We start from the raw sequence: 13,015 nt of genomic DNA on the forward strand, positions 1-13,015 counted from the left end.
TTGAGGCTTCCCTCCCTGCTCTGATGTCTCCCGTCACTGAGTGCGGCCCCCCAGGCATAGCTCTTCTTCCTCCATCATGGACGCGCAATAGCTGACCCAGCCCACCCACGCATGCGCAGACAGGCTCACGCAGCTACTGCGCTGCCCCAATGTGGAGGGGATCCGCACTCCGCAACGGGGGGCTTTTACATCAGCGAGAGAAGCCTTAAAAGGATCCTGAGTCTTTCTTCTTTTAGGCTGCATTCGCAGTGGTCAGTTGCATAACACACATGTTAAAATATGTGAGTGAGCTGCAATGGAGACTGGACATAGACTTTAATGCAGCGAGTTAGAATAACGCGATCAGCTATTGTGAACAGGCCCATAGAATTGTGTGGGCAGTAAGTTGACATGCAGAATTTTTCTGCAATGCAACTGAGCACTGTGAACCTAGCCTAAGGGCTCTACCTCTGACACAGGTGACCAGGGTTCTAATCTCAGCTTTTCCAGTTCACTAAGCCAACACCTATTCAGTATTAGACCTTGGGCAAGACTCCCTAACACTGCTACTGCCTATAGAGCCAGTCCTAGTGGCCACAGTTCTGGTGCTTTTGAGTCCGCCAGGAGAAAAGAGTGATATAAATGTTCTGTGTTTTGTCTAGTTCATAATGTCCTCAGTAAGCTTTCTAGTGGTGTAGTTCATAATGACCTCCTTATGATTTCTGGTGATGTAGTTCATCATGTCTCTTCAGTAAACTCCCTAGTGGTGCAGTGGCTGATGTTCTCAGTAAGGTCTCTGGCGGTGTAGTTCATAAAGTCCCCCTGTAAGGTATACGCTAACGGGGGGATGCTTGTGTCCTCGGTAAGGTCTCTGGTGGCATAGTTCATCATTTTATGAGTAAGTGGTGGTTTAGTTTATTATGTCTTCAGTAAGCTCTCTGGTTGTGTAGTGGCTGATATCCTCAGTTAGGTCTCTGGTGGTGAAGTTCAGAATGTCCCCGGTAAGGTCTTTGGGGATGTATTTCATAAAGTTCTCAGTAAGTCCTCTGGCATTGTAGTTCATAATGTTGTCAGCAAAGTCTCTGACGTGTAGTTCATAATGTATCTGGCTGGATGGCCTACTGGTTAAAGAGAGTCTGAAGCCATAAACATTATCTGTTTTTATTGGCCAGTTCTATCATGCATTAAGATCATAGCTGATTTGCTGCATTCCCACAGCATAACAATGTATTTATACCCCCAAAATCCCCGGGGCAAAATCTGGTGATCCCTTCTGGAAGAGGCAGAGCTTTGTGCAGTAGCTCTGCCTCTGCTCGTGTCAATCTGCGTAGATCCCTGCCTCTCCTGCCCCTCTCAGTCTTCTTTCACTGAGAGACAGGCAGAGATCGGCGGAGATTGACTGGACCGGGGGCAGAGCTACTGCACAAAGCTCTGCCTGCCTCAGGCAGCAAAATCCACAACCTGGAAAGTCGTAGAATTTTGCCCTGGGATTTGGGGGGTATAGATGCCTTGTTCTGCCACAGGGATGCGGCGTATCGGCTATGATCTTAATGCTTAATAGAACTGGCCAATAAAAAGAGGTTGTTTTTTTTTTTTTTTATGGCTTCAGACTTTCTTTAAGGCCTCTGACACTGGAGACCTGGGTTTGAATCTCTGCTCTTCCTGTCAAGTAAGCCAGCACCTATTCAGTAAGGAGTCATTGGGCTAGACTCCCTAACACTGCAACTGCCTAGTGGCTGCAGCTCTGGAGCTTTAAGTCCACCATGAGAAAAGCGCAATATAAATGTTATTTGTCCTGTCTAACACAGAGGCTCCTATGTTAGCTCTCTGGTGGTTTAGGGGTAAGTAACTTGAAAGAAATCAGACTACAAACTATTAATAAAGCTAGTTTGAAAAATGTATAAGAAAGTAAAAGGCAACGCAGTGCAGAGAGTTACACTAGAATGCGCATGTGCAGCTTTATCACTGAATGGTGTTGACCTGTGGCTTTCTTTTGCAGGGCGTCAAAGGTCTCTACAAGGGGATGGCTGCTCCCATCATTGGTGTGACACCCATGTTTGCTGTATGTTTCTTTGGTTTTGGATTGGGGAAAAAACTCCAGCAGAAGCACCCAGAAGAAGTGTTAACGTAAGTTACTCTTGGGACTCATTTGTTTAAGCTTTACACTTTTTTTTTTCACCAAATGCGATCTTTCAATGCAATTTTTATGATCAAATTCGCAGTTTATGAATGCAATCGATAGTGAACAATTCTTTGGTTAATTGCTTTATAGGATAAAATCGATCTGAAAGTTGGAAAATATGATTGAATTTGAAGAAATAATCATTTAGTAAATGTGAACAGTCAATAATTGCTTTCAGATTACTTATGATCATTCAAATTGCATCGAAAAATCGCATTTAGTGAAAAAATGTACTGTTAATGTGCACCTTAAAGAAAACCTGAACTGAAAATTAAAAGTCAAAATAAGCATACACAAGTCATACTTACCTTCCATGTAGTCTACTCCTCAGTGTCTTTCTCCTGTTCCGCATCCTGTTTGTTCACTGTGATCAAGGGAATTTTCCGTCCTCCATTTTGAAAATGGCCATTACCCATAACGGCTTTCTGGTCAGCACACAGTTAAACTGTAACATCGCCCACTTGAGCCATAGGGAAACATGGACATTATCTCGTACATCAGTTTTCCGCTCGGCTATAACTGACAGCAACTGATATTTTACTGACTGCAACTGATATATTTCAGATCTGACAAAATATTGTCAGAACTGGAAGGGATTATTGTCAGAAGAAAATGGTGCGCTTCTGAGAGGAACTGATGGCAAGGTAACTATGTAATGTTCATTTGAAGTTACCTCGTGTTTATTTTAAATATTTTTACTCAGTACAGGTTCTCTTTAAAATGTCCTGCAAAGCTTTGTTGTAAGAAGAGAAACCGTTACCAAGAATTGAACTTCATCCCAATCAGTGGCTGATGCCCCCTTTCCCATTAGAAATCTATTTGAATCATCAGGGGCCTCTGTATGGCTGATATTGTTGTGAAACCCCTCCCACAGGAAACTGAGGACCATGGTCCTGGCAGTTTCCTGTCTGTGAACCTTGTTGCATTGTGGGAAATAGCGGTTTACAGCGGTTTCCAACTGCCAAAAAAACAAGCAGCATCTCCTTCCACTGGCAACACCTGCCAGAAGTAAAAATGTCACCATGTGATAAATGTCAGAATGTAAATCGGGGAGAGGGAAAGCTTTTACAGTGGCCAAACACTGACTAAATCATTTAAACATAATTATTGTAAAAATGAAGAACTTCTGTCCTAATTGACACTTTCTTACACAGCGTCTACTGGAGGGGGATATTCTGGTTGGCCTTACCCCCAGAGGTAGGTGTACCTGGTAGCCTGTGTACATTGTCATGGTGCACATGTGAGTGTTGGCGTGTTTTAGAGATGATTCTCTTGCATGATTTCTCCCTATAGGATGAAACAGGAAGCAGAGTGACACATAACAAGCCAATCAGAGCTTTACAAACTGATCATGTGATCGCTTGCTACTTCCACTTCCTGTTTTGTCCCGTTTTTCTCTCCTACAGGGGAAATCATAAAATGCGGGAGAAACTGCTCATCTCTGTTGTATCTCTGTCACCCATCCTCCCTTTCTGCCTCCAAGCATTTTATTTACAGAGGCTGCGGTACCCTCAGTGCAGTATTGATGTGTCACGTCGGGCAGATAGTGCAGTGCCTGCTTACTGTCCAGCTTCCCTTCTCCACGCCGCTAATCACCCTTTTATTTCTTGTTTGAAGGTATCCACAGCTGTTTGCAGCAGGCATGCTCTCTGGAGTCTTCACCACCGGAATCATGGCACCCGGGGAGAGAATCAAGTGCTTGTTACAGGTACATTTACTTTAAACTAAGATCAAGTGAATAGAGCAAGCTATGTACCATGTACGCATAGCCGTAAACCGCATTTAAAGCTCTGTTTGCAGAGAGGTAGAGGGTTTGTCGGTCACAGCATTGCGCCTTGTACACTAGAAGATGTCTCAGGCCCTTGCCTGGATAGCCTGTGCCCAGGAACTGTCCTGGTTGCAGCAGGCCAGTGCTGAGTTTCCACTTTTTGGAGCCCGGTTTTACACCCGTCGTTTGTGGAGCAATGCTCCGCCCCCATCGCAATGCAATGCAAAAACTACTCTCATATGACCCTGCCGCAGAGTGTGCCGACAGGGTTGTATGTAGAGCGCCACACCCTCGCACACCTGTCGCCATCCCTCGCCCTGTTGGACAGGAAGTACCTCACCGGGATTCCTGAGTTCCCGTCGTATTTCTGCCGTTGCCTACAAATTTAAAATTGCCCATTTACTGACTTCCACGAATTCCGCCACCTTGGAAGTCCGACGGTAAAGCACTGTTGAGTTTACGGCAGGACGGCGGCCGATCAGAAACTTCCGACGCGATGGGGTAAATGTAGTAGGCCCCATACACTTTCATTGTTGTTGCTTTTACTCTGCTTGCAAAAAGAGTAACGCAATGCAAATAAAGCGCCTGCGTTTAAAGAGGAGCTGTCAGCCATACTATCTCAGGAAAAAAACAACACAGTATGTAAGTAGATAAATACTTGCTCTACTTATATAACCTGTATTGCACTGTCCACGTTTTTGATTTTTAGTGATTTTTCTACAGTGAAAAAATTAGAAAATCCTTCTTAGCATTTCCCATTTTAAGTGTGGCTATTTTGAAACCAATCCTGATGTCATTTCCTCCCTTACTCTCCTCTGCCTGATTTGCCCGCCCTTCACTATAGAAAGTGCATTGTCTCAGCATGAGAAATATTGGCCAATCAGAGAGGAACAGAGGTGTGGGAGGGGAAAACAGGAAGGAAAGCTGCTTTAGCCAATCAGGCTGCATTAGTTAAGTCTTAGGGGAAGTAGAGAAGCAGAAAAGGACAACCCAGCATGCCTTGCAACTTCCTTTTTGTGTACCATATTTTGTGTGTACCAAATAAGAATCGGGTAAACGGGAATGATCATTTATCTGCAAGAAAAGTAATAGTGATGTTAACTTTTGGATTGCCTGCTTAGCATCCATATTACTTGTTCACCAGATAAAAATAAAGAATTGATTTTTGATTTTATGCCCGACAGTTACACTTTTAAAAGGGGCTTAAATTCCTGACATGAGGCTGCTGGATGGCGGTCATTCTGGCAGTACCCGTTGATATGTGCTTTGTGTAGTTACCATCAGCAGTCTGCAGAGGTCAGTGTTGTATTGGTTTGGCCACAGAGACGGTCTGCTAAATTGCTTCTGTAAAGTTAGGGTTTTAATTTCGCCAAGCAGGTCATGCTGGATCTGTGATGTGAGTTGAACGTATTTTCAAGTTTTTTTTTTTAAGTGCTATGTTAGTTTGCATTCTGGACTATTGTGTATATGCATGTAACTCTGGGACTTCGCTACCAACCCCTGCTGACCCCCTTGGCCCCACTGATGTACGCATCAAACCCTGAACTAAAAATATCTTGTTGCAAATGAATTCCTCTGTAACTGAATGGAGCAGAAATAAGTCTGCATTCCCTGCACATCATTCCTTTATTTACATTCCTAGGCTGCTCAGCAGATCAGAATGTCTAGTTCCCTTGGCTAATTCCATTGATGATATTTCTTGAAGTCCCCATTCACCTTCCTGGATTTTTCATTGCACGTAAAGCAGAATAGGGGGCTGTGCCGTGACATGGTTCTCATATATGATGCAGCCATTCCTTTGAAACCCCCTTTGGGTAAACTCAATCACATGAGGTCTGGAGCTAGCAGCAGAGTAGGTGTTCCCCAGCCAATGAACAGTTTTTCCTCTCCAGCTCCTCCCTCTTCTGCTGAGCGACTTTGTGACCAGCACTGCAGCTACAGCAGATTTTTTTTATCGAGACTCTGCTGAGCTGTGGTGCAGGCCACAAAGAGCTAATTCATACCAGCACAGATAGGTCAGGTGATCTGCTGACAGAGCAAGCCTGGTGCTACCTCTGGGCACCTCCCTGGCTGCCTTATGTGGATCAATCCCTCGGGCGACAGTTCATGGCCTAATGCTGTACAGATATAACGACTCCCTTATTACCATGTAGGGTGGCACAACGGAGTGGCTTGGAGTGGGAGGAGTGAGTTGGGGGTTTTCACTTGTAGGTGACGTCAGGCAGCTGCTTTACATATTCATTTACCGATGGGCTGAGTTGGACTTTATCAGCCACCAAGTATGGGAGCAGAGCTGGGACCAACTAGAGCGCTTTTGGATTGCCGGTGATTCCGAAAAATGTTTTGCTAATGAAAGTCAATGGAGGGGAACCCACTAGAGCAATTACAATTATGGCTTATAGCAATTACGGGACACATTTTCAGAGCAATTAAAGTGGACCTGAACTCAGAACTTCCTCCCTGCTCTAAAAGATAAGCAAAGCATAAGAACCTTTAAAGTAAATCGTCTTTGTAACAGCTGATACAAATCCTGCAGTAAATCTGCAGTATGTCTACTGCCTGCTTTCATGGAAGCGTCCTCTAATCTGTCTCCTGTAAGATAGTCAACAATCATTCCAGACTATAGTAATCAAGTAAATGCAAAAAAAAACAAAAACACTGTACACATAGGGCTGGTGCACACCGAGCGGCTTTTTGGGCGTTTTCAGATCCGCTTGCGGCTGCGGATCTGCTTGGTCAATGTATCTCAATGGGGTAGTGCACACCAGAGCGGCAGGCGTTTTGCAGAAACGAAAAATGCCTGGGTGAGGCATTTTTTGGATTGCGGATGCGTTTCTGCCTCAATGTTAAGTATAGGAAAAACGCAAACCGCTCTGAAAAACGGCACTTCAGAGCGGTTTTGCAGGCGTTTTTGTTACAGAAGCTGTTCAGTAACAGCTTTACTGTAACAATATATGAAATCTACTATACTGAAAACCGCAGCAGCAATCCGCAAAACGCTAGCAAAACGCCTCATAAAAATAAAAAAAAGCGTTTAAAAATCTGCTAGCGTTTTGCGGATCTGCTAGCGGGTTTTGGTGTGCACCAGCCCATACTCAGTAATACATGTACACACGTACTCCGTACTAAAGCCTCGTATTCGAGCTTGACTAAAGTCATCTGAGGCCAATAACGAGCACCTCAGCTCCCATTCAGGCGTGTGTACAGAGGCGCGTGATGCGCAAGTGATCCGCCTGACGGATTGACTCATCCCCTGCGATGGCCAATTTCTTTGTCCACACCGCTCACCTACCCACTGAATGGCGTCATGCATGCTCTGCTTCATCCCCCCTCTGCATAGCAGCAGTATGCGTCGTCAGCTACACAGCTAACTTGTATCTGTGCAGCCTGGCCCAGCGATGTCACCCAACGGGATCGGGCCCCAATTCCCGCGGCCGACATCCATCAAATAAAAGGTGAATATTCACCTTTTATGATTTAAAATAAGGGGATATAGATACTGTTACATATTTGTGTGTGTGTTTTATTTTTTTTCTTTCTTAATTTATTTTCTTTGACAAAATAAATGGCAGTATTTCCTAGTAACTGGAACGATGATGAAAGCACTGCTCAACTTGGGAGCACAGCAGTGTAGCTATTGTCCTCTTTAGTTGAGCGTTCGATTCAAAAGCTGCGAGTTTGAATAGCGAGCGAGAGAAAAGGAAAAGCTGTGTGGAACAACTACTATTCCAAATAAAACATGTTAGAGGATGCTAGAAATAGAACAGAATAACCAGAATAACTGAAAGAATCATCCAGATAATCTTTATTGGGAAGCTTGTACAAAAGTACTGCTAAAGGGCTCTGCCTTTGACATGGGAGACCAGGGTTCAAATCCTGGTTAGTGTCAGTACCTATTCAGTATGGAGTCCTTGGGCAAGACTCCCAAACACTGCAGGCTGGCCCCTTGAGCGCGTCCCAGTGGCTGCAGCTCTCGAGTGCTGTGAGTCCAACAGGAGAAAAGCGATGTACAAGTAGTCCCCGACTTACGAACGCACGACTTGCGAACGGTATGGATTTTGTGTTTCCATGGGAACAAGTCAAAAAATGTTTTTCAAATTGGACTTGTAGTTTTTGAGAAAATCTATTTTAAAAAATTCAAAGAAAAAAATGGCTTTTAAACTTGTATAAGCAGGCGCAGAGGTGACATAGAGAGGGACACTGGAGGTACAGGGGACAGTGATGGCATAATTTTCCGACTTAAGAACAGATTCAGGTTAAGAACGAACCTACAGTCCATATCTTGTTCGTTAACCAGGGACTACCTGTACAAATGTTGCCATTATTATTAAAGAGAACCCGAAGTGGGTTTGAAGAATCTTATCTGCATACAGAGGCTGGATCTGCCTATACAGCCCAGCCTCTGTTGCTATCCCAAACCCCTCTAAGGTCCCCCTGCACTCTGCAATCCCTCATAAATCACAGCCACGCTGCTGACAAACAGCTTGTCAGAGCTGGCTGTGTTTATCTCTATAGTGTCAGTCTGCTGCTCTCCCCGCCTCCTGCAGAACTCCAGTCCCCGCCTGCATCCCTTCCCTCCCTGCTGATTGGAGAGAAGGGATGGGGCAGGGACCGGAGCTATGCAGGAGCCGGGGGAGCAGCTGAGACTGACACTACAGATGTAAACACAGCCTCACAGCACGGCTGTGATTTATGAGGGATTGCAGAGTGCAGGGGGACCTTAGTGGGGTTTGGGATAGCAACAGAGGCTGGGCTCTATAGGCAGATCCAGCCTCTATATGCAGATAACATTCTTTAACCTATTTTGGTTCCTGGACGTAGAATCTACGTCCAGGAACCATGTGCGCTACCGCGGCCGATCGCGCGCGTGCACGCGCACTCCCGGCAGCGGATTCGGTAGCTACGGAATCAATGCATCGGGCTATGGTGCCCGATCACTGATTCCTATCCCCCGCTGAAAAAGCGACAGCTTCTCTCGGAAGCTGCGCCTTTTCTGGCCGTTCCCTCCCCGATGAGTCACTCTAAGCGTGTGTTACGCTTAGAGTGACGTCATGTAAACAAACTCATGGCCGCCATCTTGTGGCCAAAAAGTAATACTGCACCTGAAAGAGAAAAAAAATTAAAATTAACACACATTTACATTATAAATCTATTGTTTACCTCCCACCCTCCCAAAACTACCCAAATAAAATGTTTACTATAAAAAAAAAAACTATTACAATAAAAAAAAAAAAACATGTAAATATTTACCTAAGGGTCTAAACTTTTTAAATATCAATGTAAAGATGAAATATTTCTATATTTTTTTTTATTTTAAACTTGTAAATAGTGATAGATGCAAAATGGAAAAAATGCACCTTTATTTCCAAATAAAATATTGTCGCCATACATTGTGATAGGGACATAATTTTAATGGTGTAATAACCGGGACATATGGGCAAATACAATACGTGAGTTTTAATTATGGAGGCATGTATTATTTTAAAACTATAATGGCTGAAAACGTAGAAATGAATTTTTCCATTTTTTCTTATTCTTCCTGTTAAAATGCATTTACAGTAAAGTGGCTCTTAGCAAAATGTACCCCCCCAAAGAAAGCCTAATTGGTGGCGGAAAAAACAAGATATAGCTCAGTTCATTGTGATAAGTAGTAATAAAGTTATAGGCTAATGAATGGGAGGTGAACATTTCTCACGTGAAAACGACGGAACCTGAATGGGTTAAACACACCTCGGGTTCTCTTTAAGTACAAAAACATTTGTAAACCATGGGGGGCATAGTCGATAAATAGGAGATTATTATAATATATCACAAAAGGTTAATATAGTACAGTATTAGCCGCCTATATAATAACTAACTAGTAGAGAAGAAACTAACAAAAACGGTGGGGTTTACTGCCACAGTATAGATCTCAATGGATCAGTAGAATACAAAAAAAACCTTTATTAAACATCTCTAAAAGTCATGTACATGGACATCAATTAAAAATATCTCCTTTTGTATTAATAAAATATAGATTTCAAAATCATGTTGATACAATGTGCAATGCAGGTTTTGTAGCTAAACTGCTACTTCTTCAGAGACATGAAAATTGCAAGAAGACATCCATGAAATGGAAGTTGAAAAAAAATGACATCTGGAGTCCCATTCATACTGAATTGATAAAACCTTTGTTTATTTCTTCATTTATAGATACTATGTTTTTTACCTCTGATGTCTTGGATGTCTATTTTCATACCTCTGAAGAAGTAGCAGTTTGGCTAAAAAATTTCCTTTAGGGCTCTTTCACATTAGGGCAGATTTTCTGCGTTTCAACGCAAAGGATAAAGTTTGCGTTACCCAAGGTAAAACGAAAGTCCATAGACTTTCATTTTAGCTTTCACATATAACGCAGCCTTTTTGTGCGTTGCGTTACACTGCACCCAGGCGCAGTTTTTCGGCCAACGCTAGCTTTATGCGTTACAATGTTAGTCAATGTAAAACGCACACTATGCGCGTTTTTAATCCGTTAACGCAGGCAATCAGTCCCAGAATGCAACAGAGGAACAATGTAGAAAGTTGAAAACTAAAAGAAAAAAAAATTACCTGTGTTTTCCTATGTCCTGTAACGCATTGAAAACGGATTAAAAACGCACACTCACTGCAGTGCAAAACGCATTAAAACGCATACAACAAAACGTATGCTTTGAGCGTTCTCCAACGCAAGCTCTGATGTGAAAGAGCCCTTAGGCTGCTGCACATTGTATTGTTATCAACATTATTTTAAAATGTACCTGACTTCAGGAGAAAGAGATACCGTTACCACGAATTGAACTTCATCCCAATCAGTAGCTGATGCCCCCTATCCCATGAGAAATCTATTCCTTTTCACAAACTGATCATCAGGGGGCTCTGTATGGCTGATATTGTGGTGAAACTCCTCCCACAGTGTGATGTCAGGACCATGGTCCTGACAGTTTCCTGTCTGTGAACCTCATTGCATTGTGGGAAATAACAGCTGCTTACAGCTGGGTCCAACTGCCAAAAAAGCAAGCAGCATCTCCTTCCACAGACATCACCTGCCAGCAGTAAAAATGTCACCATGTGGTAAATGTCAGAATGTAAATCAGGGAGAGGAAAGACGGCGCAATGGGAAGACACTGACTAAATCATTTATACATAATTATTGTAAAAATAAAGCACTTTTTATTACATTATTTTCACTAGAGGTTCTCCTTTAATAAATGTTATTATTTATACTACTGCAGTGTTCTCTCCAGAATTTTTTTTCCAGCTGGGCGGCATGAAAAAATAGCTGGGTGGGGCGAGATGAGAGAATGCAGGGCGGCGCTTCTCTTCACAACTCTGCTTACAGCAAAGGAGGAAGTGAGCCGATGACAGCCGGGTGCTCACCAAAACTAGCCGGGTGGAGCACCCAGCTAAAAGAGCCTGGGGAGAACACTGCTAATGATCCATTGAGATCTATACTGAGCCAGTAAACCCTACCCTTTTTTGTTAGTGGTTTTTTTTTTTTTTCTTCTCTGCTTATTATAATCTAGCCAGCAGGGAACCATATTAAATATTCATGAAGTTCACCCAATATACATCATAATGAAGAGCAATATTGCTGAAATAGCTGACATCCACAGGCATATGATTAATCCCAACAAGATAGTGGGAAAACTGCATATAAGCAGTATATAATAAATTATACATCCAAGACCTGCTGTCAGGTAAGATAATCCAGCCATAAAGTGCATGCGTAAATTAAGCGATCCCGCCTGCTATATAAACATGTAAACCTGATGTATGAGAACGTGTGACAGGAACTGCAAATGATGTGAGTGTAGATGCACGCTGCGCCATTCATGCAATGTTACTGTCAATGGCCTCAATTCACTAAGCTTTATCAAACACTTTATCAAACGGTTGATAATTTACCTCATGGGTAAAATCTAATTTTTAATTCACTAAGGTGTTATATATTTATCTAATGTTTTATCGATAAAACTTTCAATAAATCTAGAACACCTTAGTGAATTCAAAATTAGATTTTACCCATGAGGTAAATTATCAAACGTTTGATAAAGTGTTTGATAAAGCTTAGTGAATTGAGGCCAATGTGTCCAAACAGGCGCAGAATAATGTAAATGAGCAAGAATGACAGAGATCATACAGAACCATCAGTGTGTGATAAAACAGCAGGAGGCAATAGCGTCCGCCGTTTGTGGAAAAGTCATGACGCCTAATGAGAATGGCTGGGATAAGGTGGAGTAAAGTGTGACAAACGGTCAATGGCCCTTATTCAATAAACTTTTTTTCCCCTGAGGAGATATTTTTACACTGTACCAATAAAATAACTTTTAACCACTTCCCCTCCCCCGGGGACGAAGCTCTACGTCCCTGCTTTACCTTGCAGGGGCGTAGATACTCCTCTCTTGCCGACATGCACTATCGCTCGCTCCCGCAATGAATGAATGAATGAATGGGAATAGGTTTCTCATTCATCAATACACAACAGAAAGCAATGCACAAGGACATCTTGTGGCCAAATAGTAAAATTACACCTACATACAATTTATTTTAATAAGTCCCACATTTACATTTAAAATTTAAATGTTTTCCTCCCATAGTTTTTTTGTTTTTTGTTTTTTTCATTAAAAAAAAAGTTACCTTAATAAATATTAAAATAGTTCAGTTACTAATATGTATTATGTATTGACTTGCATGTATTGACTTGCATATTAAAATGTGTATTACTTTTTAAAGAGACTCTGTAACATTAAAAAGATCCCCTGGGGGGTACTCACCTAGGGTGGGGGAAGCCTCCGGATCCTAATGAGGCTTCCCACGCCGTCCTCTGTCCCACGGGGGTCTCGCTGCAGCCCTCTGAACAGCCGGCGACAGACCCGACTGTAATTTCAATATTTACCTTTGCTGGCTCCAGCGGGGGCGATGTGGCTGCTTTCGGCTCGGAACTAGGTAGAGCAGACCCGACGGAGATCGGGTATTTCCGCCTACTTCGGAGCCGACAGCCACCAGAGCGCCTGCGCAGGAGCCAGGAAGGTAAATATTACGTCACGGCTGTACGGAGGGCTGCAGCGAGA

General features: G+C 43.0%; 1 protein-coding gene across 1 annotated transcript in view; it reads left to right on the forward strand.

Moving 5' to 3' along the window:
- SLC25A20 (solute carrier family 25 member 20) overlaps positions 1 to 13,015 on the forward strand; it is a 65,970-nt gene that overhangs the window by 16,341 nt on the left and 36,614 nt on the right. The window contains exons 3-4 of the mRNA XM_068252694.1: positions 1,979 to 2,106; positions 3,779 to 3,869. Coding sequence (XP_068108795.1) covers positions 1,979 to 2,106; positions 3,779 to 3,869 — 219 coding nt within the window. The remainder of the gene's footprint in view (positions 1 to 1,978; positions 2,107 to 3,778; positions 3,870 to 13,015) is intronic.

The sequence above is a fragment of the Hyperolius riggenbachi genome, chromosome 9 (genome assembly GCF_040937935.1).
Source record: "Hyperolius riggenbachi isolate aHypRig1 chromosome 9, aHypRig1.pri, whole genome shotgun sequence".
Classification (NCBI taxonomy): Eukaryota; Metazoa; Chordata; class Amphibia; order Anura; family Hyperoliidae; genus Hyperolius; species Hyperolius riggenbachi.